Genomic DNA, 27,889 nt, shown 5'->3' with positions numbered 1-27,889 from the left:
CCTGCGGCGGTGTTGCAGCTTTGCCATGCCCCCATCCCGCAGTGCAGGCGCACACAGAGCCGGGGTGTCCGTCCGGTTTATTGGGGGGGCACCTACCGCGGAAGGCAACATGCAGGGCGGTGTGAAACGGCGGGGTGGGCACACACAGCGCTCGGCTACGGGACAACGGCACGAACACGGCACACGCTATGGGGCGAGCAGCTGGGGAGGTCGATGGGTGGTGGTGGGTGGGCAGGAGCCCCCCAATCCGGACCGTGCCTGCGCCCCCTCCCCACCGCGGCATCCCCTTCTCTGTGCGTGGGGTGGCACCGCGGGCTGGGGAGATGCTGGGGGGCTGCACCCCCTGCCCTGTGCCACCGGTTGTGCTGGGGAGCAGCCAGGGGTACAGGGGGGCACCGGTGAGTGGTGCGGAGAGGGGACCCCGCCACCGCCCCAGGCACACACACACACAGACACCCCCAGCCACAGGGTCACCACAGCCGGGACACAGACGGGGGGGACACGGCAACCCTGCCCCGTGCTGCGGCTCAGCGCACGCGGTGTGCACATGCACATGCATGCACACGTGTGCCACGGCGGGCGGGAAGCACGGTTGGGGCAGACGTACATACAGACACACATGTGTAGGGGCACAGGGGAGCAGTGTGTTGAGGACCCCCCCCGGACACGAGCACGCACACACACACGCACATGCACACACATGGGAGTGCAGGCAGGCAGGCAGACCCGCAGCACAGGTAAACACGCATGACACACGCACACACACGCGGGCGCACCCCCGTGCAACCTCCCCCCAACCGCCGCGCTGCCTCTGGCCGTGGGGGTCTGGATGGGGAAGGGGCTGCGGCACTACCGGGAGGAGGAGGAGGAGGAGGAGGATGGGGAGGCGGAGAGCAGCACGCATCCGACAGTCCGGCCAGCCGAGCCGCGGGGCAAGGGGGGGCCTGGCTCCCGGGTTAGGCCAGCTAACGGGGGGTGCCGAAGGGCTCCCGCGGCGGGAGGGAGGGAGAAGGGAAGGATTGTCCGTGGGGGACGGCGGCCTGGGTCCCGCCGGCCCGGCCAGCGTCCTGGGGACGGGGGTCCCGCGTCCCGTCGCGCCGGGGGTCCCGGCCCCGTCCCTGCGCATTAACTGCCGGGGTCGGAGCAGTGTCTGTGCAGCGGCTGCGTGTCCGGCGCGGCGGGCAGCTGCCCGGGCAGCGAGAGGCGGCGCGGCGGCGCGGGCGGCGGCTCCACCAGCAGCACCACGTCCGGTGGCGGCGGCGGCGGCCCGTGGAGGGGGTCCGGCGGCAGCTCCAGCGGCACCGGGAAGCTGGGAACCTGCGGGAGAGAGGACAACCGGTGGCACCGGGGCAGGCGGGATGGGACAGAGGCTCGGTGCGGCACTCCCCTGCTGCGGGCAGCACCGGTGGGCAGTGGGGATGGGGTGATGGGGCCGCCCCAAACTTGGGGTGGCCCCATTCTGCAGAGGGGCTGGAGAACGGGTGAGGGGCTATCCAAAGACTGGAGGGTGGCGGGGTGGGGGTGGGGGGGTGGCTCAGATGTGACCCTAACCCACAGCGTGGATGAAAGATGAAGTGATGGGCATGGGAGGGGTTTACTGCAGATTTGGGAGCCTCAGAGGTGACCCCCACCCACAGTAGCGCTGGAGGACGGGGCTGCCCCAAACTTGGGAGGCTCAGAGGTGGCCCCAGCCCACTTTGGGACTGAGAGATTAGGAGAGGGGCTACCCCAAGACTAGGGCGCTCAGGCATGACCTCAATACTCAATGGGGATGGAGGATGAAGTGATGTGGCACAGGAGGGGTTTGCCCCAGGTCTGGGGTCCTCAGGGGTTACCCCAACCTGCAGTGAGGCTGGAGAATGGGGTAATGGGCTTCCCTAAGCTGGAGGGGTCCTCTGGGGCTAGAGGATGTGGCACAGGAGGGGGCTGCCTCAAGCTTGGGGGACTCAGGGGTGACCCCCAACCCACAGTGGGGCTGAAGGATGGGGTGGTGTGTCAGATTTGAGGTGCTGCTCCACACTTGGGGATGCAGAGACCGTGCTGTGCTGACCTGAGCGAGCGGCTGGATGGGGGTGATGGGGAGGACGGGCTGCAGCGGGCATGGGGGGCCGGGGGCCTGGTGTGGGGACGAGACCGTGCTGTATGCGGGCGGCACCAGTGCGGCCTGACGCTGCAGCAGCTGCATGATGGAGCTGATGTCTGCTGCCATGCGGGTCTCCAACCTGTTGCGATACATGTGTGTGCAATGGAAGGCAATGCTATAGGGCATCGTGACCCCATAGGAGCCCCCCAATCGCCCCAACGGGCGATTGGAGGACTCCTATGGGGTTGTGCTGCCCCTCAACCCCCTCCTAAGGTACCTGTTGAGCTGCTTCTGGAGCAGGTCGAGGCGCATCTCCACCTCGGAGCGCTGCCGGCGGCTCATGGCTGGCAGTGGGATGCTGAGTGCGGCATGAGCCGGGATGGTGCAGCGCGGCAGCTCCTGGTACTGCCGGCCCCGGCTCTCCCCCCAGAAGCTGAAGATGTTGGAGACCCCCGAGAAGGCTCCTGTAAGGGCAGGGAATGGGAGACATCAGGGACCTTAGGGTGTCCCTGAAGGCAGGGGGCAGGGATGCATCCCAGCAGATATGGAGCAAGAAGCAGGGATGCTTTCCAGTGGGCGCAGAGCAGGGATGAATACCAGAAGACATGGTGAGGGGAGCACGGATGCATCCCAGCAGGCACAGAACAGGAATGGAGCAGGCAGCAGGAATGCATCACCTTAGGAACGGAACAGGGAGCGAGGATGCATCTGAGAATGCATGGAGCAGGGATGCATCTGAGAAGGCATGGAGCAAGGAGCAGGGATAATGCCAGCAGGCACATGGCAGGAAAGCAGGGATTCATCCAGTTTGTACAGAGCAGGGATGTATCCCAGCTCCTTGATCCCTGCCTGCTGGGATGCATCCCAATGGGCTTAGAGCAGGGAGGCATCCCAGAAGACATGGTGAGGGGTACAGGCATGCATCCCAAAAGGCACAGGGCAGGAAGCAAGGATGCATCCCAGTGTTCGCATCCCAGTGTTCACATCCCAACAGGCATGGAACATGTATAGATCCTAGCAGGTACTGAGAAGGGAAGCCACCAAGAAGTGGGCACAAAGCAGGGATGGAGCAGGGAGTAGGAATGCATCCAGGAAGGAATGGAGCAGGGGTGCATCCCAGGAGACACAGAACAGGGAGGCATCCCAGAAGGAATGGAAGAGGGAGCAGGGATGCATCCCAATGGGCAAGGAGCAAGCAGCAGTGATGCACCCAGTGAGAGCAGAGCAAGGAGACATCCCAGAAGGCATGGCGCATGGATGCACTGCAGTGGGCATGCAGCTCCCCAAAGGGGCACAAAGGCAGGGGAAGGTGCAGGGCAGGGGATGGGGATCCAGGCGCAGGCAGAGCTGCAGCAATGGGGGTGTCCAGGACCTGCTGGGGATCCGCAGAACCCAGCGCGGGGAATGACGAGATGAGGGCCCCCTCCACAACCCCTGAGCCCGTCCCCACCTGAGAGCGGGTTACACATGTCGCTGCCCTCGCGCTCCTCGGCCTCGCTGGGCACCGTGTCCTGCCCACCCGCCCGGGCGCTGCGGAACGGGGACAGGGCAGCGGCCCCCGGCCCAGGCTCGGGGGGCTCCTCCTCATCGCTGGACGGGGAGCTTGGGGGGGACCCGCAGTGCCATGGCTCCCATTCTGCCGGCCCGCGCGGGGCCCCGGGCGCCTGGCAGCTCCGTCCCGGCCGCAGTGCCTGCGGCCCGCCCCGTGCCTCCCCGGCGCTGGTGGCGTCTGTGGGGGGACAGGACAGGGGTCACCGCGGCCCTAACGGGCCCGGACCGCCCCTGGCCCCCGCCCTGAACCCACCTTTGTCCGTGCGCCGGCGGAAGGAGAGCTTGCGCTTGCGCAGGCGGTTGAAGCCGCCATCCAGCTCCTCGCTGCCTGGGGAGCCGGGGATCATGTTGGTCTGCGGGGAGAATGGGGGGGGTTGGGGGCAGCCAGACCCCCCCTCCTGGGCATGATGGGGCCGGCAGGAAGCTGCGTGGTGCTGCTGCTAGGGGGTGATGCTTGGGGGCACCCCAGGGTGACTGTCTCCAAGCCCTGAGCATCCCTTGCTGGGGGCGCAAGACCCCCTAGGTTGCTCAGCACCCCCTTGCTTCCCCAGGACCTCTGCAGTTTGCCCAGCACCCCCCGACTTTGCCCAGCACCCCGTAGTTTCTCCAAGACCCCCTCACTTTGCCCAGGACCCTCCCTAGCTCGCCCAGCACTCCTCACTTTGTCCAGGACTGGAACTCCCCTAGTTTGCCCAGCACCCACCAGCTTCTCCAGGACCCCCCAGTTTTCCCAGGACTCTCTCAATTTGCCCAGCACCCCCCCAAGTGTGACAAGGACACCCCGGTTCCCCAGCACCCCCAGTTTGCTCAGGACACCCCAAGGCACAGCAGGATGTGCCCCCTGTGCATCCCGTGCTCCCCCTGGCCTCCGCATCCCCTCACATCGCGCAGGTTGAAGGTGATCTCGAGGCTGGACCAGAAGTGGTCGGAGAACTCGGGGTACATGTCCAGCACCTCCAGCAGGTCCTCGCGGTGGATCTTGTGCAGGTCACAGTAGGTCAGTGCCCGCACGTCCGCATTGGACTTCCCGGGCCGTGCGTACAGGTTCAGCGGCTCCCCAAAGATGTCGTTCTTCCCTGGAATACACGCACCAGAGGAGGGGGGGTCAGGCCATGGCGGGCACGGTGGGGGCTGTAGGACCCCATTGCTGGGGGCTCACCCAGGATGGCCACCACCACGTCCCCGCGCAGGATCTCGATGGAGCCGCGAGAGATGAAGTAGAGCGCAGTGAGGACGTCTCCAGCATGTACCAATGTGTCCCCCGGAGGGGCATGCGTGGTCTTGAACTTCATGGCCAGGGCACGCAGGCAGCCCTTGGTGGCACCCTTGAAGGGCTTGCAGTTCTGCAGCAGGCTGCGGTTGAGGTGCAGGCAGATGTCAGCCTGCAGGCACTCGGGGAAGCCCTTCAGCACCTATGGGACACCAGGTGTCACAGGGAGGGCAGTGGGGTGCCGTGGTGGGGGCGGTGGGAGCAGGGCAGGGCGCTCACCGCGTTCATGTCGATGCCGTTGGTGTAGGACCAGGCGTGCTGGAAGTACTCCTCGAGGCGCTGGCGCAGCGGGTTGGGGATCTGGTGGAAGCGGATGAACTCGCGGACACGCAGCATCTGTGTGTGGTAGCGCGCGGTGCCCGAGTACAGGCGCTGGATGATGGCCGACACGTTCCCAAAGATGCTGGCGTACATCAGCGCTGCGGCAGGTAAGCGGCGTGAGGGCACCGGGCACCCACACCGGAACCCACTGCAAGCAGCAGGACGCCCACCGGACACAGCCCCTGCCCCGGCAGCGCTGCACACGTGTGTGAGTGCATGCACATACACACACAGAGACACACACCCCCCAGCCCCACACACACATGCTCTGGCTCCCTGGCACACTCAGACATGTGCACTCACACACACAGGTGTGCGCACGCATGTGCATGCTCACACACACACACTCACATGTACGCTCGCACACACATGCCCGCACATGTATGCATACACTCACACACTGACATGCACACATGCAGTCTCACACACACATGTATGTGCTCATGGAATTAACTGGGTTGGAAAAGATCTTTAAGATCATCAAGTCCAAATGTCACCCCAGGACTGCCAAGTCCACCACTAAGCCATGTCACAGGGCCTCGTGTTCCAGGGATGGTGATTCCACACCATGGGAAGCCTGTTCCAATACCTGACTACGCTTTCAGGGAAGACTTTTTCCCAATATCCAGTTGAAAATACACGCACTCCTGCACTCACACATACATCCTTGTCCACGTGCACCCATGCTCATATACACATGCATGTGCTCGTGCACACGCACCTCCACGTACACTGACATACACACATTCACACATATACCGACACACACATGCACGCTAATACATACACATGCACATCCACACTCACACACAGTCTCACTCATAGACGTGTGTGCTCACTCAAGTCCCCCACTGACATATACAAATGCCTATTCACATGCACACCCCTAGACATGCACACTCATCTCAAATGCACACTTATGCACTCATACACACAAGCTCCCACTCACACCCATAGATGCTCTCAAACTTGCACGTGTGCTCACATGCATTCTTTGCTGACATATACACACACGTGTGCTCACACACACATGCATGCACCCCCCATGCATGCTCCCACATGCACGCATTCTTGCATGCACCCCTTGCTCACCTATACATGTGTATGCTCACATGCACATACACACACACACACGTCCATGCACACACATGTGCTCACACACACATGCACATGTGCTTGCCCACATCCCCCTGACACATACACATGCATGCTCACACACATGCACACGCCCTGCGCATGCTCATGCACTCATGGACACACACACACACACACACACGCATGTGTGCTCACGTGCATCCCCTGACATATACACACACATGCTCACACAGGCACATGCACCCCCCAAATGCATGCTCACACTCACTCACACTCACACACACACACACTCACACACACACACACGCTCACACTCACACACTCACACTCACACACACTCACACACAAACACACACGCTCACACTCACACACACGCTCACACTCACATACACACATGCTCACACTCACACACGCTCACACACACACTCACACACTCACACTCTCACACAAACGCTCACACACATACACTCACACAAACACACATAAACACACATGCACACATGCTCACACGCTCACACTCACACAAATACACACACGCTCACACACACTCACAAACACACACACTAACACGCTCACACTCACACACACACAAACACACACACTCACACACGCTCACACTCACACATGAACACACTCACACACTCACTCACACCCACGCTCACACTCACACACACTCACACACGCTCACACTCACACACACTCACACTCACACACGCTCACACACACACACACTCACACAAACACACACATGCTCACACACACGCTCACACTCACACACACTTGCACATGCTCACACTCACACTCACACACACACATGCTCACACACATGCTCACACACACTCACACTCACACACACGCTCACACAAACACACACACAAACACAAACACACTCACACACGCTCACACTCACACATTCACACACACGCTCACACTCACACACACGCTCACACACAAACACACACACGCTCACATTCACACAAACACTCACACTCACACATGCTCACACACTCACACACACATGCTCACACTCACACACACTCACACACAAACACACACGCTCACACTCACACACACGCTCACACTCACATACACACATGCTCACACTCACACTCACACACAAACACACACGCTCACACTCACATACACACATGCTCACACACACACGCTCACACTCACACGCACACACACGCTCACACACACTCACACACACTCACACGAACACTCACACACACTAACACGCTCACACTCGCACACGCTCACACGCACTCATGCTCATGCTCACACAAACACTCACACTCACACACACACTTGCACACGCTCACGCACTCATGCTCACTCTCACACACACGCTCACACACACACACGCTCACTCTCACACACACGCTCACACACACACGCTCACACACACACGCTCACACACACACACGCTCACGCTCACACGTACTCATGCTCACTCTCACACAAACCCTCACACTCACACACATGCTCACGCTCACACACTCTCACACACACACACGCTCACACTCACACACACATGCTCACTCTCACACAAACCCTCACAATCGCACACACGCTCACACTCACACACACTCTCACACACACACACTCTCACACACACACACGCTCACTCTCACACACACGCTCACACTCACACACACATGATCACTCTCACACAAACCCTCACAATCGCACACATGCTCACACTCACACACACTCTCACACACACACACGCTCACACTCACACACACACATGCTCACTCTCACACAAACCCTCACTCTCACACACAAGCTCACACTCACACACACACACTCTCACACGCACACCCCTGTGCAGCCCCCCGCAGCCCATCCCCGCACCGCCCGGGGCACTCACAGCCGATGAGCATGACGCAGATGGAGAAGATCTTCTCAGAGTTGGTGTTGGGGGAGACGTTGCCGAAGCCGACGCTGGTGAGGCTGCTGAAGGTGAAGTACAGCGCGGTGACGTACTTGTCCTTGATGGTGGGGCCGTAGAGGGGGTTGCTGGCGTTGAGGGGCTTGCCGATCTGGTCGCCCAGCGAGTGCAGCCAGCCGATGCGCTGCCCCTCCACGTTGCCGATGGCGTACCAGATGCAGGCCAGCCAGTGGGCGATGAGCGCGAAGGTGCACATCAGGAGGAAGAGCACGGCTGCCCCATACTCCGAGTACCGGTCCAGCTTGCGGGCCACCCGCACCAGGCGCAGCAGCCGCGCTGTCTTCAGCAGCCCAATCAGGGTGGTGGTCTGCGGGGACGGGGCCGCAGTGGGGGTCACTGAGGGATGCTGTGGTGGAGACCCCCAACCACTGCCCTGGCAACCACCGCCTGGCACCCGCTTCATCACCACAGATGCCTCACCCTGGTTTGGGAGCATGAATGGGACCCTGGGCACCACCACACAGGAGGAGCTGGCACCCAGGGCACAGCAAACACCATCCTGGCATCCACTGCAGTACCACGGGCACTTGGGGGTGCATGTGGGATCCCTCAAGCATGACCCCACAGGAGGAGCTTTCACCCAGGGGACTGCAAGCACCACCCTGGCACCACATTGGCACCAAGGATGCCTGGCCCTGGCTTGGGGACATGTGTGGGACCTATGGGCATGTCCCTGCACAAGGACCTGACACCCAGGCAATACCACCCATTGCTACAACACCCACTGTTCTGGTACCCATCATGGCACTACTGGCCCCTGGCCCTATTTTGGGGGTGCATATAGGACCCCCTGGGAAGACCTGGCACCCAGGGAGCAGAGCACACCCACTCTGGCACCATGGGCACCCAGACCCAGCCTGGGGGCACACATGGGACCCCCAAGCACCACCCCACAGGAGGACCAGCACTGAAACAGCACCCAGCCCAGACAGGGCATGGCAGCAACCCAGCGCAGCGACAGGTACCTCTTCAGAGCCGGAGCCGAAGATGAGCAGGTCAAAGGGGATGGCAGCCACCATGTCGATGAGGAACCAACCCTTGAAGTAGTGTATGGCGATCTTGGCGGGGTGGCTGACCACCTCCTCGTTGGAGTTGACATAGGTGGTGCGGAAGTTGATGAGGATGTCGATGATGAACATGATGTCCACGATGAGGTCGACCACATTGAGGGGGCTGCAGGAGTAGCCGCAGTGGTGGCGCTGGACCTCCTCTTGGTCATTGAGCAGGAAGGCGGCCGAGTAGGGCGTGAAGATGGCCGTGTAGATGACCAGCAGCAGGATCAGCCAGTCCCACACTGCCTTGAAGGGGCTGTAGTGCAGGATGGTCCATTTGTGGATACGTGGAGCCTGCAGCTTGTACTCCGGGAGAACATCAGCGCCCAGCGACAGCACCTGGGGGTGGGCAAGGGCTCATCTCATCAAATCACAGAATGGTTTGGGTTGGAAGGGACCTTAAAGCTCACCCAGTTCCAACCCCCTGCCATGGGCAGGGACACCTTCCACTAGACCAGGTTGCTCCAAGCCCCGTCCAACCTGGCCTTGAACACTGCCAGGGATGGGGCAGCCACAGCTCCTCTGGGCAACCTGTGCCAGGGCCTCACCACCCTCACAGGGAAGAGCTTATTCCTCAGATCTCATCTCAATCTCCCCTCTGTCAGTTTAAAGCCATTCCCCCTTGTCATGTGGCTGAGACCCCCAAACCTCTGTCCCCAAACAGAGTCTGCACCCATCAGCTGTGGGCAGAGCACCCTTGGGCTGGGGCTGCACTGGTGCGTACTGGTGGCACATGGATGCTCAGGGAAGACCTCAGTGCTATGTGACAGGTGGGAGTCTGTTTCTTCCCCTAAATAACAAGCAATAGGACAAGAGGAAACAGCCTCAAGCTGCACCAGGGGAGGTTTAGGTAGGATACTGGGAAAAAATTCTTCACTGAAGGGGTTGTCAAGCACTGGCACAGGCTGCCCAGGGAGTGGTGGAGTCACCACCCCTCGAGGGATTTAAAAGATGTGTAGATGTGGCACTGAGGGACACGGTTTAGTGGTCGCCTCAGCACTGCTGGGTTAATGGTCAGACTCAATTAGCTTAAAGGTCTTTTCCAACTGAAAGGATCCTGTGTTTCCTTGTGGCTGGTGCTGTGGGTGCAGGGGGGGACATCTGGCACACACAGCCAAGACAAAGGCACCTCACCAGCAGAGCTGCCCCACATGCCCCTCTGGCCCCATAGCAAACGCTCACAACCCCTGCACACACTCAATGCTGCCGGGGCTCCCCGGTCATGCCAAGCCCTGCTCCAGTGGGATCCTGGTGCAGCTGCTGCTGGAGCAGATCTGGCAGCCCCAGTGGCACACAGTGACGCAGCTGAGGGCTGGCACGGGCACTGCGGCCTCTCACTGTGCCAGCCCCTCCGGTGCCGCCTGCACTGCCTCGGGGATCCCCCTGCCCACAGCAATGCCCCCCCGCCACATACACATCCCTCCTGCACATGCACACATATGTGCAAATATATGTGCACGCACACACAACTGGGGGGGGTCTGGGGGGTACTGCCATGCCCCAGCAGCTGTGGCCATCCATCCAGCACAGGGATTAGATGTACCAGCCACGGGATGGGGGGACATCAGCCAGAAATAGGGACTGGGTGAGCAATGTTGTGGGGCAAGGGGCCCCATGGCGGGCAGTCCCCTGGATGAGAGCATCCTGGGCACAGCACTGGCCCCATAGTGCCTGTTCAGAGCAGCTGTGGGGCTCAGACATTCGGGGGCTGATGGCTACCAGCTGCCTGCAGCAGCTGTGCATGGATCCCAGGGCACCCGAGGGCAGGGATGGGAGCTGGGGTGATGCCAGCGCAGCCATGCCCCCACATTACTGCAGGACAGCAGCACAGCCCAGTGAGCATGACCTGGGGGTCCCTGGGGGGGAGTCCCTCCCCTCCCCATGCTGCAGTCACCACTCTAAGGCACAGGTGAGGTGACCAGGGGGACCCACAGCCCCTGCCCACCACCCCACAAGAGCCGGAGGACACTGAGCCTGAGCCCACCAGCGGCCATCACATGAGCCACCCGGGGTGAGCACAGTGCCCAGGCCCTCCTGTTACCCGCATGGCAGCACCCAGCACCCTGCCAGGAGCAGCCCCGCGGCACAGCCCCACCGGACTCCCTCCCCGGGTTGGTGGTACCGGTACCTTCTCCTCCCGGCTCTGCCCCGCAGTGCGGTCACCGTTGCCGTCGAGGCTCAGGCAGGTGCCGCAGAGAGAGATGCCGGGCATGGGTCCTGCTCCGGCGCGGGGGGCCACGGCGGGGGGCCCCGGCAACTCCTGGAGCAGCTTCAGGAGCGACGCCAGCATCCTCACGGCCGCCCGTGGGGCCGGGCCCGGCCCATGGTGTGCCGGCGGCTCTCACCCCCCACCGCCCGCCCGCCGGCTGCCCCGCGGGCACCGGGCACACGACCCCCCGCCACTGCTTCCAGCACCCATCCAGCCGCCGCTCCGGCCCGGCCGGGCACCGGGCACCCCTCGGCGGGTCGGCGCCAGCGGCGGGAGCCACGCTCCACCGGCAGCCAGGGGAGAGTTATTAGGGCGGAAATGTTTCCCAGCCTGCTCCGCTCTGGCGGGCAGAGCCAGGGCACCCCCCTCCACGCCGCACGTTAACCCCACTGATACACGGGGCTCGGGACCACAGCACGGTGTGTGGCACTGGCACAGCCGGCGGTGACCACGGTGGCAGCTGCCACTTCCTGACACCACTGGCACCCCTTCGGCTGTCTGGGCACTCGTGCGTGGTGCTGGGGGGACACAGGCCAGCCCCATGGTGGCGAGCAGGACATCACGGTGTGCACCCGTGTCGTGAACATGCGAGCGCACCGTTAAGCATGCCGTGAACACACTATGAGCACACACCTGCACGGTGCTCATGCTGTTCCCACCCTGCTGACTCATCCAAAACAGCCCCCCACTGCTGTCACCACCCCATATCGGGACACAAGAAAGTGGGGGACATCCCAGGGGGACACCCCTTGTCCCTCAGCGTCCCCGTGCCCACGGCAGAGCCCAAAGAAGTGACGCAGCACTGCGGGAACAGCCGTGCCTGTGCGGTGGCGGTGCCGGGGACACGTGGTGACAATGACGGTTCCTGTCATCAGCCCTGAGTCACCCGCTGCCACCCACAGGAGGGGTTTCCCGCTGGCACTGAGTCCCCATGCACTGCTTGATGGGATGGGATGGGACCATGTGTGTTGCATGTGCGGTGGGGGGTCCCAGTGGAGCCGGCATGGAATGGGGAGTGTTCACACACCCCTTCCTGGGGGCAGGCACCCGAGCATCCCCTGTGTGTCCCATATGTGCCACCCGTGGGCAAGGGTGACGGCTGCTGCACGGGCACATGGGGTCACACCTCTGTGGGGTCATAGGGGGTCACGATCCGACAGGGGCATGTGCGATCATGGGAACCGTGGGGACGCAGGGGGCCAGGGTATTGGGTTGGGGACAGAGGATGATGATGCTGCAAGACACATGAGTTGGGGTACCACGGGGACACCACAGGGCAGTGGTACCCCAGGCCAGAGCTCCCGCCCCGGGCTCCAGCACCCCATACAGCAGGTGAGAGCCCTGTAGGGGTCCTGGTGGTGTCCCCTCAGCCCCATCCCGGCTGCCCCTTTAAGTTCTGCTAGCCTGGCTCCATTTTTAGCCGGGGCGGGGGGGGCCAGGAGGGTGACGGGGGTTGGGGGGGGGGGGGTGGCTTCAACAACCAGCCGGCTCCTGCCTCTAAAATTAACGCAGCTGCTGCCCCAAACTGGGACAAATCCCTGCCTGCAGCGCGGGCAGGACGGGCAGGATGGGCAGCGTGGGCAGGTGCCCCAGGACCCCCCCTGCATCTGGATACCCCCCCACAATGCAGGCCCGTCCCAGCCTTGAGGCCCTCGGACCCCCTCCCCCCCCCCCCCATCCAGGGCTGTGTGACCATGGGGAGCAGCCCCAGGATCCACCCTCGCGCTACCACCCCCACCCCCAGGTGCCGGGAACAGCTCAGGACCCTCAGCATGGTGGGGAGGGGTCTGAGGGGCCATGCTGAGCTCTGGCACCCTGTGCTGCCCACATGTCACACAGCCCTGTGGGCCCCGGGACACCCCCTGTGATACACTAGGGGGGCAGCACCTGGGACACCCTCAGTGCTTCACCACCGCAGGGGACAGCACCCCCCACCATGCCCCCAGCCCTGGGGGGACAGCCCCAAGCCTTCCCTGAGCCACGGGGACAGCCCCAGTCCTCCCCAGCCACGGGAATAGCCCCCAGCCCCCCTCATCTCCCCCAGCCAGAGGGACAGCCCTGCTAGGAGCCCCAGCTGTGGGGAGAGCCCATAGCCCACTGACCCCCCAGCTACAGGGACAAGCCCAGCCCCCCTAGCCGTGGAGAGAGCCCTCAGCCTCCCCTGTCCCTCTCAGCCATAGCGGAGTCCCCAGTCTCCCACAGCCGTGGGGACAACCTCCACTCATCTACCATGTAGGGCACAGCGAGGGTCTGGGGCACCTCCACCTATGTGCCCAGCCACACACATGCAGCCTAACCCTCCAGCCCAGACCCCGGCCCGGCAGAGCATGGTGCCACACCGGGTGATGCCAAGAGGCAGCTGGACTGCTGTCAGTGCCACAACACCTATCAGTCACCGTGACACAGATACTGCCGGTGCTGACACGCAGTGACACGTACACCGCCCCAGCACAGGCACATGGAACCTCGTGCTCACGGTGACACGTACACCAACACCTGCTGGCACCCAACACCCATCCCGCACACCCGGAGACATCCGGCACAGCACCTGCCACGACCCAGACACACGCGCCCACAGGGCACAGCCCCCTCGCTGCTGCAAATACCCCCGACCCCAGCACCCCCCAGACACCAGGAACGGAAACCCCACACTGTACTGCTAACACCCCCCACCATGGCAGCTAGGCCTGTGCTGACACCAGTGTTGTGGTGACACCGCACATCCATGGTGAAACCACCCAGCACCAAGTGCAGACCCCACAGAAACCCACAGATCCCACCACCTGCACTGACAGACACCCAAAGCCAGACACCTTGCACCCATACACCTGCACTGGCAGATACCCAACAGCCACAGCCACCAGCACCAGTGCCAGCACCCACCCAGCACTTGCCCGTGTATCCCACAACAGCGTAAACACAAGCACCCAACACCAGCACCAACAGACACCCAATAGCCACCCTGGCACTGTCATCAGCAGGTTTCCAGCACCCTCTGGACACCCAACATCAGGATACAGATACCTACTGCACGCTGACCCCAGCATCCACGGTACCAAACACAGCAGCAACCACACCAGCGCTGATGGGGAACTCTGCACCTTTGGGGACACCCAAAGCAGGACAGCCACACCAACATGCGCGGGCCCAAGGGTGTTCCAAAAACAGCGGCAGCACCATGAGTGTTGGCGCCCCACACCAAGCCGTGACACCCTCATCGGTTCCAGTGTCGGCATCACCCAACGCATTCTCCACCGTGGCAAGCACTGACCACCAGCAAGGCACCGTGCATGGCAGCAATTGGGACACCGCGATGCCCAACTGTCCCCACTGTGGCAGCAGTGGCCGGTACTCACAGCATTGAGCTGCGGCAGCGGTGCAGCTCCCTCGGCACCACCCGACATGGACACCGGGGACAGGCGACCACCCCGGGCCGGAGGCAATGCAGGCACCCTGCTGCTGACAGCACGGCGGCAGCACCCACACCCCGCGGTGCCGGGTGCAGGGTGGGGTGACGAGCCCTGTGACAGGGTGACGTCCCCGCGGGGCGGTGCGCACGCCCCAACACCCGACCCCCACCTGCTGACGCAGTCACTGGTGCTGACCCACACCATCCCATGCCGCGGCCACACCGCCGTGCCGCAAGCCGCCGTCGATGGGACACCCATGGGGACCACCTGGGGACATGGCAGCCACCAGTGCTGCAGCACCTCGACAAGCAGCCATGCAGCAACCGCCACATCACGGTCATGGCACAGCACCCAGCCGGGTGGGCAGCAGGGTGCCCATGGGTGGGTGATGCCCCACGCTGCCCCTACAACATGGAGTTTGGCTGGAGCACAGCCGATACGCCAGCTCCCAGCCTCACCAGACCCCGGGATGCTGAGCCCACTCCCATCTCACTCCGTGCCCCGTTGTCCCTCCCGGCTCCAGCCCAACGTGAGAACAGGGAAACCCCGGGACCCGGCGCCTGCTCCCTCCCGGAGCCCGCTCCCCACGGGAGGGACCCCGGCCCGTTCCTCCCCGATCCCCCGGTCATCCCCCGGTCCTCCCCCGGTACCTCCTGTGCCACCAGGCTGGAGATGCGGACAGCCCGGCGGACGCGGCCGCCCTTGCGCTCCCCGTCGGGGCGGTCGCCGCTGTCGCGCCGCGCCGGGGCCATGGTCGCGATCGCGGGGGAAGCCCCGCGCTGCCCCCGCTGCCGCCACCCCCCAGCCTGGCACGGCCCGTCCCGGCGCGGCCCCGAGCTGGCAGCAGATGGAGCGGGGCCGGCGCCCCCCTCAACCCCGAGCCCCCCCCCGCCGCTGCCGCCGCCCGCCTCCGCCGCCCCCCCGCGGCTCCAGCCTCCGCCACTCCCCGCGGGGCCGTCACCGCGCGGGGAGGGAGCGGGAACACCCCTCGCGGGGAAACTGAGGCACAGGGGGGACGGGGGGGGACACTCCCGCTGCTCCCTGGGGACCCCGACAGTGTCCCCGCTGCCCCCCCCAGTCCCGAGGCTGTCAGCCCCTTCCTGCAGAGCCCCAAGAGTCCCCATGGTCCCCCAATAGACTCGCGGGTACCCCCAGAGGTGAGGTGTGGTTGCACAGCTCCATCTCTGCAGGACAGGGATGGGGACAAGGTGTCCACAGGCTGACTCCCAGCCCCACGGCTCCCCGTGTCCTTGGCCACTGCCCAGCCCTGGCAGCGGGACACACTGCGCCTGGCACCACTGTGTCCCCGCAGAGGAGGCACCCTGGGGTGCTGCAGCCTCACCCAGCGGGGATGGGGAAGAGGAGGACCTGCTCCATCAAGGAGGGGCTTCCCTGCACCCCCACCCTCACATCCACCCACAACTAACGGCGTACAAACCCATGGCTCCCCGTGACACCCTGTCTCTGCCGGTTGCACTGTGGTCACCCCCAGCCTGAGTGGGGCTGGGGACCCCCCCAGACATGCCCAGCTCAGACTCCCACCATGGCAGGCAGCTGCACATCCTCCACCACCGCCACACCACACCGGACACCAGCTCCCAAAACGGTCAGGCACGGTGCTGGCATCACCCAGCCCCAGCACCATCCTGCCCCACTGCAGGTAGGGGTCCCGCTGGAGCGGGCTGCAGGTCCCTGGGGCTACCACAGGACACTGCAGCATCACCATCCCTGCACGGCCGTGGGGCCTTGTGCCAACCCAGACACAATACCGAGCACCAGCCACCGGCCCAGCCATGCTGGGCCCCGACCCCGTGCCTGTCCCCACCGCACTGGCACAGCACGGCCGGCTGGGGCCAGGCAGTGGGCCCGAGAGCATGGTAACCTTGATGGGAGCTGTGGGCAGCAATGCGTGCTCCCACCCCAGGGAGCATGGTGTGGCTGCGGAAGAGCCGAGACCCCACCCCAGTGCCATGGGGCATAGCCATGGCCCCCCATCCACCAGGTACTGCGCAGTGACAGCGGTTACAGGCAGGAGGGGATGACCAGGGCCGGGGCAGGCAGCTGCCTGCCCAGCGGCTGCCAGCACAGCATCAGAATTAATTACACAGCAGAGGCAACTGGGATGCTGCTCATTAGCATGCTGGAGAGGAGCAGGGAAGGCCAGTGGCATCTTGGAGGGGTGGGAAGGTAACTTGAGGGGACCCAGTCTTGTGCTCACCAGGTTGGGGTCCCACACCCCACAGAGGGGCCCACCAGCCCCATACAGGGGTCTACTCTGGTGCGGGGAATGGGGCTGGGTGCACCCCAGCAGCAGGGCTGCGAGGTCCCCGTGGGAGCTGGGGTCCCACATGGGTCCCCCTCACGTGTGCGAGCAGATGCAGGCAGAGGGGGCAGGGGCTGCTCAGAAGCTGGAGCACAGACGGATGCATCGGGGCACCTCCAGCCCCTGCCAGCTGCTGGGGACCCCAGGGAGAACTGATGGCAGAAGTGAGGCTGCCCCGAGGGAGATGCGGATGAGGCAGAGAGGGTTCCCCGCTCCCCACCCCTCTGCCTCATCCCTGAGGCAGCCCTGTGCCAGGGCTGGCTGGCTGGCTGGCTGGACAGGGGTCCTGGGAGCCCTCAGTTCATTAGCAGGAGCCAGAATCAGGGTGTAATTAAGCAGCTGCCGCCGCCTGCTCCCAGTAGCCAGATGGCAGTTACACAATGTGCCAAGGATTAGACACCACCGCATCCCCCCGGCACCCCCGGCAGCCTGCCGTGACACCGGGGCCTGTTCCTGCCCTGGGATGAAGCCAGGGCTGAGGGATGTCCCAGCCGGGGGGGGCTGCCCCTTCCTTCCTGCTGGGAACACAGCGGGGACCCCAGCATGGCGCAGGGCATGTCCCAGCCATGTGCCACCCCACCATGGCACCCATTCCCTCACCCTCCCACAGCACCACCCCAAAGGGAGCAAGTGGGACCCTCTAGTCCTCAGGGTATGGGGGACAAAGGCCCCAGCACAGCCAGCGGCAGCCCCAGCATGCCCTGCGTGAGCAGCCCTCCTGGGCAGGGGCAGCATGGGGACTCAGCCATGGTCCCAGATTCCTCTGGCAGCCCCCAGCACCATCCGGCACCAGCCTGGGAGCTCCAGCATTGCCCTGCATGCTTCAGCATCACCCTGTGAGCTCGAAGCACCACTCTATGAGCTCCAAGCATCACTCTATGAGCTCCAAGCATCATCTTGTGAGCTCCAAGCATCATCCTGTGAGCTCCAAACATCGCTCTATGAACTCCAAGCGTCCTCCTGCAAGTTCCAGCATTGCCTTGCGAGCTCCAAGCATCATCTTGTGAGCTCCAGCACTGCTTTTTGAGCTCCAAACATCATCCTGTGAGCTCCAAGCACCATCCTGTGAGCTCCAAGCACCATCCTGTGAGCTCTGGCATCATCCTCCAAGTTTCAGCACCTCCCTGTGCTCCCTGCACACTGCAGCATCGCCTTGTGAGCTCCTGGCACCATCCTGTGACCTCCAGCATCCTGCATGTTCCAGCATCCTGAGAGCTCCAGCACTCCCCTGCACACTCCATCATTATACTGTGAGCTCCATCGCCTCCCCGCAAGCTACAGCATCATCCTGCATGCTCTAGCATCCACCACCCTCTGCATCATCCTATGAATCTTTGGCATCACCCTGTATGCTCCAGCACCTCCCCATGAGCTCAGGCAGCCAGCACCTGTGCAGAGCACCCTCTGGGCTCCAGCCATACCCCAAGCACTGCTTGACCACCTCTGCCGGCCACCGGGCACCCGCGGGCTCACCTGGGTGACCTTCTCGGTGACGTTGTGGGTACGGTCCTTCAGCTTGGTGGGGGCAATGATCTCCTTCTCGCCGGGCGGCGCGGCCAGGAACGCATCAGCCTTGAAGTCCACGAAGTTGAGGGTGATCTGGGGGATCTTGCTGATGGCCCGGTAGCGCATCAGGTCCGAGTCCGAGGTGGAGTTCAGCAGGGCACTCCGGACCGTGGTCATGGCCCCTGGGCGGGGGGACCATCACCATGAGGGAGCCACGGCCCTGCTGCTATCCAGGGCTGGGGTCCCAAGGCAGGCAAGGGGAGCCCTGGGGTTAGAGGGGGTTCCCCTGGCAGGTAAGGGGAGTTCTGGGGCTGGGGAGTCCCATGGTAGGCAGGGTGAGCGGGGAGCCCTCGGCCGGGGGGACCCCCATCTGGGCGTTGCAACACCCAACATCATGCTATCATTTACGTTAATATAATTATGTTCCACTCCCCTAATGGGGGGCTGTGAATGGGCTGGAGGATGAGAGGGCAGCCCCCCAACCCCACCAGGCAGGGTTATGCACCGGGGTGGCTGTGGTCCCCCACCAGGCATGGGGGGCTTGGTGCCTTGTGGGGCTCAGGGCTGCCCCAGCTCACCCACACCAGGTGATGGGGAGGCCCCATCAGGCACCGGAGCCGCCGGCGCCAAGCATTACAGCGATGAGGAGCCTGACAGTGACGAGTGCCGCAGCGGCCGTGTGTCGGCACTGCCGGCGGCTCCCTCAGTGCCGGTGACGGCCTTGGCCCTAATGAGCTGCCAGCCCCATCGCCTTCACCCTGCGGCCACACGCTGCACCAGTGCACACCCAATGCCCGCGGTGTGCCACCGTCGGCGCCGTACCGGTGCTGGAGCCGCGGTGCATGCTGGCGCCGGTGCTGGCGTGGCGGTTGTGGCAGCGCTTGTCACCGTCGCCCTTCATGGCCTCGATGTCGTCCACGGAGGAGGCCCTGCGCACGCTGTGGAGGCTCTCCCGGGAGCGGCTGCGCTGCGCCAGGCTGCAGTTGGAGAAGGCGGCGTGCAGGGCCAGGCGGTCGGTGCGCGGCGAGGAGTGGGTGACAGGGGGCTCAGCCGTGGGGCCGTCCCCCATCAGTGCCGCCTGGTCCTCGGGCTGGCTCCCCACCGCGCAGCTGGGCTCCAGCGAGGGCGGGGCATCCTCGGGGCTGGACTCACTGCTCTGCTTGGAGAAGTCCACCACCACGGCATCGGGCGGCTCCTGCGGCAGGGACTGCTTGCTGCCCGCCAGCGCCAGCAGCGCCGGCAGCTTCAGACGGAAGGACTTGCTGCGCCCTGGGTGGAGGAAGGAGAAGGGTTGGGATACAAACCAACCCATGGGCACCCGTTGCCCTCACCATGTGCCACGTAGCACAGCGCTTTTGGCACCCAGGATGCACGGTCTGCAGGAGCAGGGTCAGTGCAAACCTACTGCTGGCACAACCCTCCACACCAGCCATGCCATCTGCCCCGGCACCAGTCCTACCTGCAGGGAACCAGTTGGCAGGGGTGACCCAATGGTTGGTGTCCTTGTCAGGCGAGCCCAGGCGCTCCTTCTCCATCACGACCTCGAAGTTCAGGATGAACATGATAACAGCCCCATCCTCATTCTTAACTGGCACCACATCCACCAGGCACAGGAAGCAGCTCCCTGTGGGGAGGAAGGAGGCTCAGCACTGCAGTGGCACCGCTTTCCGTCCTTGCTGTGCACCCCCTCTTACCCCCCCCCCCAACCCCACTGGGCACCCTCTCCTGCACCCTGCCTTGGAAATGGGAGGGGATCAAGAACTTGCTGATTCAGCGCGTGCCAGCCCCGCTGCAACTGCATCATGGGGGGAAACCGAGGCACGAGAGGGTTCTGAGTGCCGGAACCCAACCTGCTTCCCCAGCACCCCCCAAACATCCCAGAGGTCTGGGGGGAGCAGCGCTGGGGGCAGTCAGGTTGCCAGGCCAGGCTTAAACCGCTCAGGAGTTGTTAACAGCTGTAGCGTTAATCCTGCATCTGGAGATCAGCTGGGATGGGGGGGCCTGGGGCAGCCGGGATTAACCTCTCCTGCATAGGGATGGGGCAACATCCTGCATCCCCCCCAGCCCCCCTCACTGTGGGGTCCTCATCTGCATTGGGGGTTACACGGGGGTGTCACCGCAGCCCCATAGCAGCAGCCCCAGCAGCCGCAGCAGGACATGGGACAAGCGCGATAGCGGGGTGCCGGATCACCCCCACCCGCTGGCAGCAGGCCCGGCATGTGCTGGGGAGCCCAGCACAGGAGCGTCGGCCGCCAGCTGGCACCGGCACCGTCCCCAGCCCCGCGTGGGGAATCCCGACCCGCACGTGGGGCTGCGGGCAGAGGGCCAGAGCCGCGGCAGGCGCGTGGGTCCCCGCTGCGGGGGGATCAGCGGCACCGACACATGGGCGCGGTGCCGCCGGCAGTGGCTTTGCTCCATCGTCGCCCACCCGGCGCCCGCGGGAAGGACTAATCCCGCTGATCCCCGCGACACGCGACAGCACCACCGGCATCGGGCACCCTCCCAGCGCCGCTGATCCGACCCATCGGCGGCCAGCCCATCCCAATGCTCGCTCCTCACCTTGCTGCTGGTGGGGCCCTGGGCTGCGGGTCAGCGTCCCATGGCCCCCTCCCCACGCGCCCCAGGGGCTGCAGGCATGGGGACCCCCACCCCAGGCGGGCCGGGGGAGAGCGGGGGGGCCCGAGCCCGGCCGTGGTCTCGGGTGGTGGAGGGGACCCCCCGGCCGCCCCCCCCCCGAGCTCCGGGTCTGCGGCCCTTGGCACGGCCGCCGCCGCGCCGGCTTTATGCCTAAATATGGCTGCGGGCAGCAGCCGCCGGCGCCGTGGGACGGACACGCCACGCCACGCCACGCCATGCGGCCCGGGGTCCCGGTCCGGTCCCCGCGGGCACCGGCCAGCGCCAGTGTCCCCCCGCCACCGGGCTGCCCGTGGGGAAACGGGGTGCAGGGATCTGGAGGTGGCGGGCTGGGGGGGGGGGGGAATGCATGTGAGTGGGGGTGCGCTGGTGGGGTAAAGGGCTGGGGTCTCCGAAACACTGGACCCACCTTCACCCGCAGTGCTGTATGGCCGGGGGATGCGCTGAGTCCCGTGCTCCCTCCAGTATCCCCCAGCATCCCCCAGCACCCCACAGACCCCTCTTCCAGAACACATCACCCCACTCCGTCCCATTCCCTGGCAATGCCACTCCCCTGTTGCTACCCTCCAGCACCCTGCCCAGCCTGACAAAGCCTCCCCGCCCCCCCCCCCCATAAGGAATGGGGGTCTCGCGCCCCCCACTTCTCCCGTTTAGACTTGGGGAACCCGACCACGAGTGATAGGGACACTGAATGTTTCTCCCCTGGAGAGGAAGAAAGGGAGGAAGGGAGGGGGGGCTCTCCTGCTGAGGGTGCACCCTGCACCCCAAAAGCAGGGACAGCCCGTTAGACCTGCGCCCCAAATCCATCCACAGCCTCTCTCCCTGCACCTGACAGATACATATATCCCCCCACCACCACTCCCTTCTGTCCCCCTGCACCCCCTCACCCCCAAAGCCCCTCTCCGTCCGGGGCTGCGCTGCTCCCCGCCACCGCCAGGGCGCAGCACCGGGCGGGGGGGATCACGAGGGAGTGTGGGGGACCCCATCCACACACACACTGCCCCGGGCACCCCGACATCGTGCACAGCACGTCCTGCACCCCGGCACCACGCACCCCCCAGTGCACCCCCACATAAAGCACCGCAATCTGTGCCCATTGTGTGCACCCTGCACCCCCCCACTCCGCACCCCGCTCTGTGCCATGCTGTGCACCCTGCATCTCCACCTCTGCACCCACACCGAGCACATCACCCTGCATCCTACACTGTGTACATCACCCTGCATCCCACCCCTGCACCCCACATTGCTCCCTGCACTGCCACACTCTGCAGCCTGCCCTGCACCGTGTGCTTCCACACCTGCACCCCACATTCCACCAGATCCCCCCAGCACAGCACAGCTCCCACCATGCATCCTTCCCTCTATGCACCCCTGCCGGAGTGCACCCCAGCAGCACAGCCCCCACTGTGCTGTGCTGTGGGATCCCCGCACTCCACACCCCAGTGCTGCATTTCAAGGGCCAGCCAGGCTGGGGCACCCCAGATATGTCACTGCTCCCCACACTGTACACATAAACCTTGCCAAGATCCCCATCCTGTGCTGCTGCAGGATCAGGATACCCCCAGGACCCCCTGGCACACCCCATGCTGGTGTTAGCACGCTGCTCGCTGCCCCACAGGACCAAGACCACCAGCGTCCAGCATGGCTCCAGTGCTGCAGTGAGGACATGAACTTGCCTGGGCACCCCGGCAGCACTGGCAGGAGCAAACGTGTCTTACTGCTCCTCCCCAGCCCCTGGCCACCGGCGCCAGCGCGGTGGCCCCTGACAGGGTTCGGCCAGGGAAACCCGTCCAGCACTACATGTGCCAGCTCGTGCCGGGCAGGAGGGCACCAGGAACCCAATCCGGCTCCTTCATGCTTTCTCCCAGCTCCAGTCTGTGCCAACTGATGTTCAGGCACACGTGGTGCCGCAGCCAGCCCCAGATGACCAAAGGTCACAGGCGGTGGGGAGTCTTTTGCACTCCGTGGCCCCCACCATGCCACAGACGCAAGACAGCACCGTGGCGGCTGCCCAAGGCCGTCCCTGCGGGACACGGCATCCCCGCAGCTGCCGCGACCTTCCGGCGTCCCCGGCAGCGCCAGGGCTGTATAAACAACGTCGTGCAAAACTAATGGCTGCAGCAGCGGCTGGCGACGCAGCGGGGCCCAGCCGCTCACCGCGGCACGGCAATGCCACACACTGCAGAACTGGGATGGGATGGGATGGGATGGGATGGATGGGCTCGGTGGTGGGGGGAGCTGCACTGCTGGGGCAGAGGAGTGGGGCTCATTGCCATGGCATAAGGGCCCTGGTGGGACGAGTGATGGCAGTTGTGATGGGGACATGCTGGGGGCCAACTGCAAGGCCAGAGCCTGCAGCAGTGCGGGCTCTGTCCCACTGTTGCTTGGGGATGTCCAGTTTCTTGGGGGTTCCCCATGCAGCAGGTCCCCAAGCACCCCATATCTGCTCCCACAGCACAGCCGGCAGCCCCTCTCCATGCTGGCCCCACGGCACAGAGCCAGCACAGAGCTGTGCGCACCAAACACCGCTGCAGCCAGGACCCCCCACAATAGTCCCCGGACATGGGACGGATATGTGGGGGCAGGAAAATGCCATATCCCAGGGACCAGGCACCGCCATGGGTCCCGCTCCCCTGCCCCATGGATGAGCACAGTCACGTCCAACCAAGACCCCCCATCCCGGGAGGTCCCAGAAGCATCAGGGAGGGTGAAGCCCCAGCTCCCTCTGCACCGCATGCACCTGCTGCTGCTGCTGCCTATAAATATCCCATTGGAAACTCTGCGCTCCCCAGGGATGCGGCACGGGCAGCGCTGCCGCAGCACCAGCCTCCCCCTTCAGCACCCGCTGCTGCAGGTCCCAGGTGCCCAGCACACCTAGGTGTGGTAGGATGGAGCTGCACCCCGGGACCCTCAACTTGCATCACCCTGAGGACTCCCCATCCTGCCTCCCCATGGGTCCCACAGCAGTACCCACGAGCCCAGGCTGGGGTGGGGGCTGGCTGGGGGCTGTGAGCCCCTGCACTGCTCTGGGGAGGTGCTGGGGGACCCTGCCTTGTAGCAGTGCCCTGGGAGCTGGACTCCCCCATGCTGAGTGATGAGCAGGGAGCTGGGGGATGCAGGAATGCAAGCCAGAGGAAGGACCCCAGCCTGGGGCAGGGGACCAGGGGACACAGAGCCCATTCCTACCCCTGCCCCCTATGGGGTACTGGAGATGCAAAGTCTCATCCTCCCCAGGTTGGGAGGGGGGATAAGGGGCAGAGCACCCCAAAGGCTCACCCCACCTGCCTGATGCTGCCCAGAGCCATAAAGCACAAGCAGCAGGCAGGTAGGAGCTGGCCATGGATGCTGCCTGGGTGTGTGGTGGCCATGGGAATGCCAGCAAGGGCCCAGCAGGAGCATGAGCCCCGGCCCCGACTGCTGGCACATGTGCTCGTGGGGCAATCAGCCTGGCCCTAACAAGGACTCATCGAGCGCTGCCCAAGTGGGGCCAGGGCTGCCATGTGCTGCCTGCACCCTGCCAGCCCTTGGTGCCACACAAAGGACACCGGCAACACCAGATGCACTCACCTCGCTGCCTGGTTGTGCCAGACATCACAGTGCACTGAGCCACAGCAACTGCAGCAGGATGGGGCCGGGGCAGGGACCAAGGGGTACCCCCAGCCCTGCTCACAGCCCTAAGCCCCCAGCCACAGATAGGCCTCCCAACAGCTCATGTCCCAGAGATCAGTGACTCTGGGGAGCTGAAGCCGCCGCGGCTCCACGTGGCACGGTGCCGGCAGCTGGGAGCCAGCTTTGTTTACTCTGAGTGCCGGAACCGAGGCCGGGTGCCGAGAGCCAGAGACAGCTGCTGTGAGAGCCGGGACACCTGGTGCAGGCACCGGGGTGGCTGCCGCGCGGGACAGCCCCAGCATCGCCAACATGGGGCTGCTGGTGCCAGGCAAAGGGCTCCACAGGGCCTGGCACCTGCGTGCTGGCACAGACATCGAGTGCAGGGACCTTCAAGATAGCACTGGTACCCAGCCTGGCTGGTGACCTCCTTATGCATCCTCACTGGAATGGCAGTGCTGTAACACCTCGTGCAGGCTCGAGCCCCAACGGCTCACACTGAGGCTGCTCACAGGGTCCCGCCCATACATGGGGCAGCCATGGGGCAGCCAGACCCCCAGGACAGCGCAGGTCAAATGGTTGCCAGCTGCCCCCTCCCTGCCACCCAAATGATGCTGCTCCAAAATGTGTCTCCCCACTGCTTCCCATATCTTCATCTTGCTCTCGGGCATCACAGTGCCCCTGCACCCCACATCACCCCACCACTGCAGTGCCCCATGGCAGGGGGCATGCTGATCACAGCACGCTGCTCCCACCTCACAGCCCCAGCCCCACAGCAGCCCAACCAGCAGCCCTAGCACCACATCCCTCCTAGAAGCCTTCACAGGAAGAAGGGAGGGCTGCAGACCCCTGGTGCTGCAGGACAAACCCCCACCCTCGAGCCAGATATGCAGCCCCAGCGCTGCCCCTGGGCACAGAGACACCAGCCACCGGTGCTGCGCTCCCAGCCACAGCGGCAGCACACGCAACCCATGACGCTGATGGATGGGCACAGCGTGGCCACCCGCCTCAGCAGGTCCTTAACTCTAGGGTCTGTCTGCCCGTGACGGCCGGCCGCCTGCATCCCCCCCACAAATAACCGTCCATCTCTGCCGGTGCCGCCGGCGGCAGCGCGGTCCCTACCGTCCTTGCGGTAGAAGCAGATCTCCACCTTGCGCTCCTCGGCGCCCAGCAGTGCCTGGGCGATCTGGGCTGCGGCACCGCGCTGGGTGCGGGGCCCGTGGAGGAAGTCGCAGGTGCTGGGCTTCTGCATCACCTCCGCCCGCGAGTACCCGCACAGCTGGCAGAAGCCGTCGTTGCAGTAGATCACGGCGCAGTTCTCCACACGGGCGTTGGCAATGATGAACTTGCGGCCTGGGAGAGAGCGGAGGATGGTCAGATACGGCACCCCCAGCACGGCACCCCACAGAGGGGGCTTTGCTCCATCCATCCGTCCATCCACAGCTCTGGGCTCCCTGTGACCCAACATTTTGCAAACCACCCCATTTGCTCCCCAGGAGAGCCCTCAAGCTGCCAGCACCACCACCATCACCATGGGGTCCCCAGCACTGCGGGGTGCTGGGGACCCCACCACCACACCCATGGGTGCTTGGCTGGACCTCCCCAAGTCACAACACTGCTGTGGCACACCGGCACACAGTCTGTCCCCCAGCATGGTGACCCCATGGGGTGCCACTGTCACCGAGACACTCCCCTGTCCCCACCCAGGATGCTCCAGGGCTCCAAAGGCACCAGGGTCCCCCCATCCCGGGGAAATCAGTGTCTCCCTGCCAGGGCCCAATGTGCTGCACAGAACAGAGGGTTGGCAAGGCTGGGGGTGAGCTGGGGATCCTCTGGTTGAGGCTCCATCACCATTGGGCTCAACCCCCCTGAGACCAGGCAGATCCCACAGCACCCTGGTACTGCTGCTGGAGGCTCACGGCTGGCAGTGACAGCACCCAGCCATGCTTATCACCTGCACCCCAAACCCACCCCAGGCCTCCCTGCGTCCCCATCACCCCCAGCCCCAGCTCCGACCCGCCCCCCCCAGCCCCACTCACTCTGCCCCTCGAACTTGCGGATGATGGTGTCCAGGAAGGTGTTCTGGGGGGCGACGTGCCCCCGCCGCACCGGCATGCTGCCCGGCCCATGGGGCAGCGCCGCCGCCCGCTCCGCGCCGCCGGGCCCCGCGGGGGGAGGAACGGAACGGGAGCGGGGAGGCGGCCCCGCGCCGCGGGGGGTCCCGCTGCCCTTGAGCCAAGGACGGCGCCGGCGGGGCGGCTCCGGCGCGGGGGGTGGTGCGGGACCCGGCTCGGCTCGGCTCGGCACCGGGCCCGGCTCAGCCCCGGCGCAGCCCCGGGGGCGGCGGGATGCGGGGCGGGCGCGCAGGGGTTAAAGCTGGGCCCTCCCCTCGCCCGGTGCCCGCCGGTCCCGGACCCTGCCCGCCCGGTGTGGTGCCGGTGCGGTTGCCGGTACCGGCGCTGGTGCGGGTACCGGTGCGGGTACCGGTGCGGGTATCGGTGCCGGTGCCCCCCCCCCGCTCTACCCGCTCGGTGCGCGCCGCATCGGCCTTATTTAGTCACGGAGCGGCTGGGGGGGGGGGGGGATGGATGGAGCCCCCGCCCCGCCTGGCCCCGCTCGGCTCGGCTGGGCTGGGCTCAGCTCGGCGGAGCTCGGCTGGCCTCGGCCCGGTTAGGCTCGGCTCAGCCAGGCTCGGCCCCACTCGGCTCGGCTCGGCTCGGCTCGGCTCGGCCCGGCGGGCGGCGGCGGCCGCTGCGTGTTGACAGCCGGGCCCGCGGGGCGGGGCGAGAGCGGCCACCGCCAATCGCCGGGGGGGCCCCGAGGCGGGGGGAGCCTGGAGGTGCCCCCCCCGCCACGCCCGGCCCGAGGGCAGCGA

General features: G+C 64.8%; 1 protein-coding gene across 1 annotated transcript; it reads right to left on the bottom strand.

Moving 5' to 3' along the window:
- Positions 1-60: 60 nt before the first annotated feature.
- KCNH2 (potassium voltage-gated channel subfamily H member 2) lies at positions 61-27,784 on the bottom strand. Its single transcript, XM_061449703.1, has 15 exons — positions 27,054-27,784; positions 26,137-26,367; positions 20,234-20,398; positions 19,597-20,043; positions 18,742-18,956; positions 9,240-9,665; positions 8,194-8,581; positions 5,124-5,323; positions 4,794-5,046; positions 4,517-4,710; positions 3,888-3,987; positions 3,534-3,812; positions 2,361-2,547; positions 2,051-2,222; positions 61-1,317 (listed from the first exon to the last, which is right to left on the bottom strand). Exons 1-15 carry the CDS (start codon positions 27,127-27,129, stop codon positions 1,126-1,128), a joined length of 3,525 nt encoding a protein of 1,174 aa, XP_061305687.1. The 5' UTR covers positions 27,130-27,784; the 3' UTR covers positions 61-1,125.
- Between the last annotated feature and the right edge of the window lie 105 nt (positions 27,785-27,889).

Source organism: Pezoporus flaviventris, unplaced genomic scaffold, assembly GCF_033815535.1.
Source record: "Pezoporus flaviventris isolate CSIRO_AGI_PZ_B2104156 unplaced genomic scaffold, CSIRO_AGI_Pfla_v1 ptg000007l, whole genome shotgun sequence".
Classification (NCBI taxonomy): Eukaryota; Metazoa; Chordata; class Aves; order Psittaciformes; family Psittacidae; genus Pezoporus; species Pezoporus flaviventris.
Note: the sequence above shows the minus strand (reverse complement) of the source record. Positions and strands in the feature narration are given on the sequence as shown.

Bases quoted from the DNA above. Each gene is read 5' to 3' on its own strand.
- KCNH2 (XM_061449703.1), bottom strand. From the start codon at position 27,129: ATGCCGGTGCGGCGGGGGCACGTCGCCCCCCAGAACACCTTCCTGGAC. The intron at 20,044-20,233 runs GTAGGACTGGTG...TCCTCCACCCAG, and splicing joins TGCCAACTGGTTCCCTGCAG to GGCGCAGCAAGTCCTTCCGT. The intron at 5,324-8,193 runs GTGAGTGCCCCG...TACCTGCCGCAG, and splicing joins CTGCGTCATGCTCATCGGCT to CGCTGATGTACGCCAGCATC.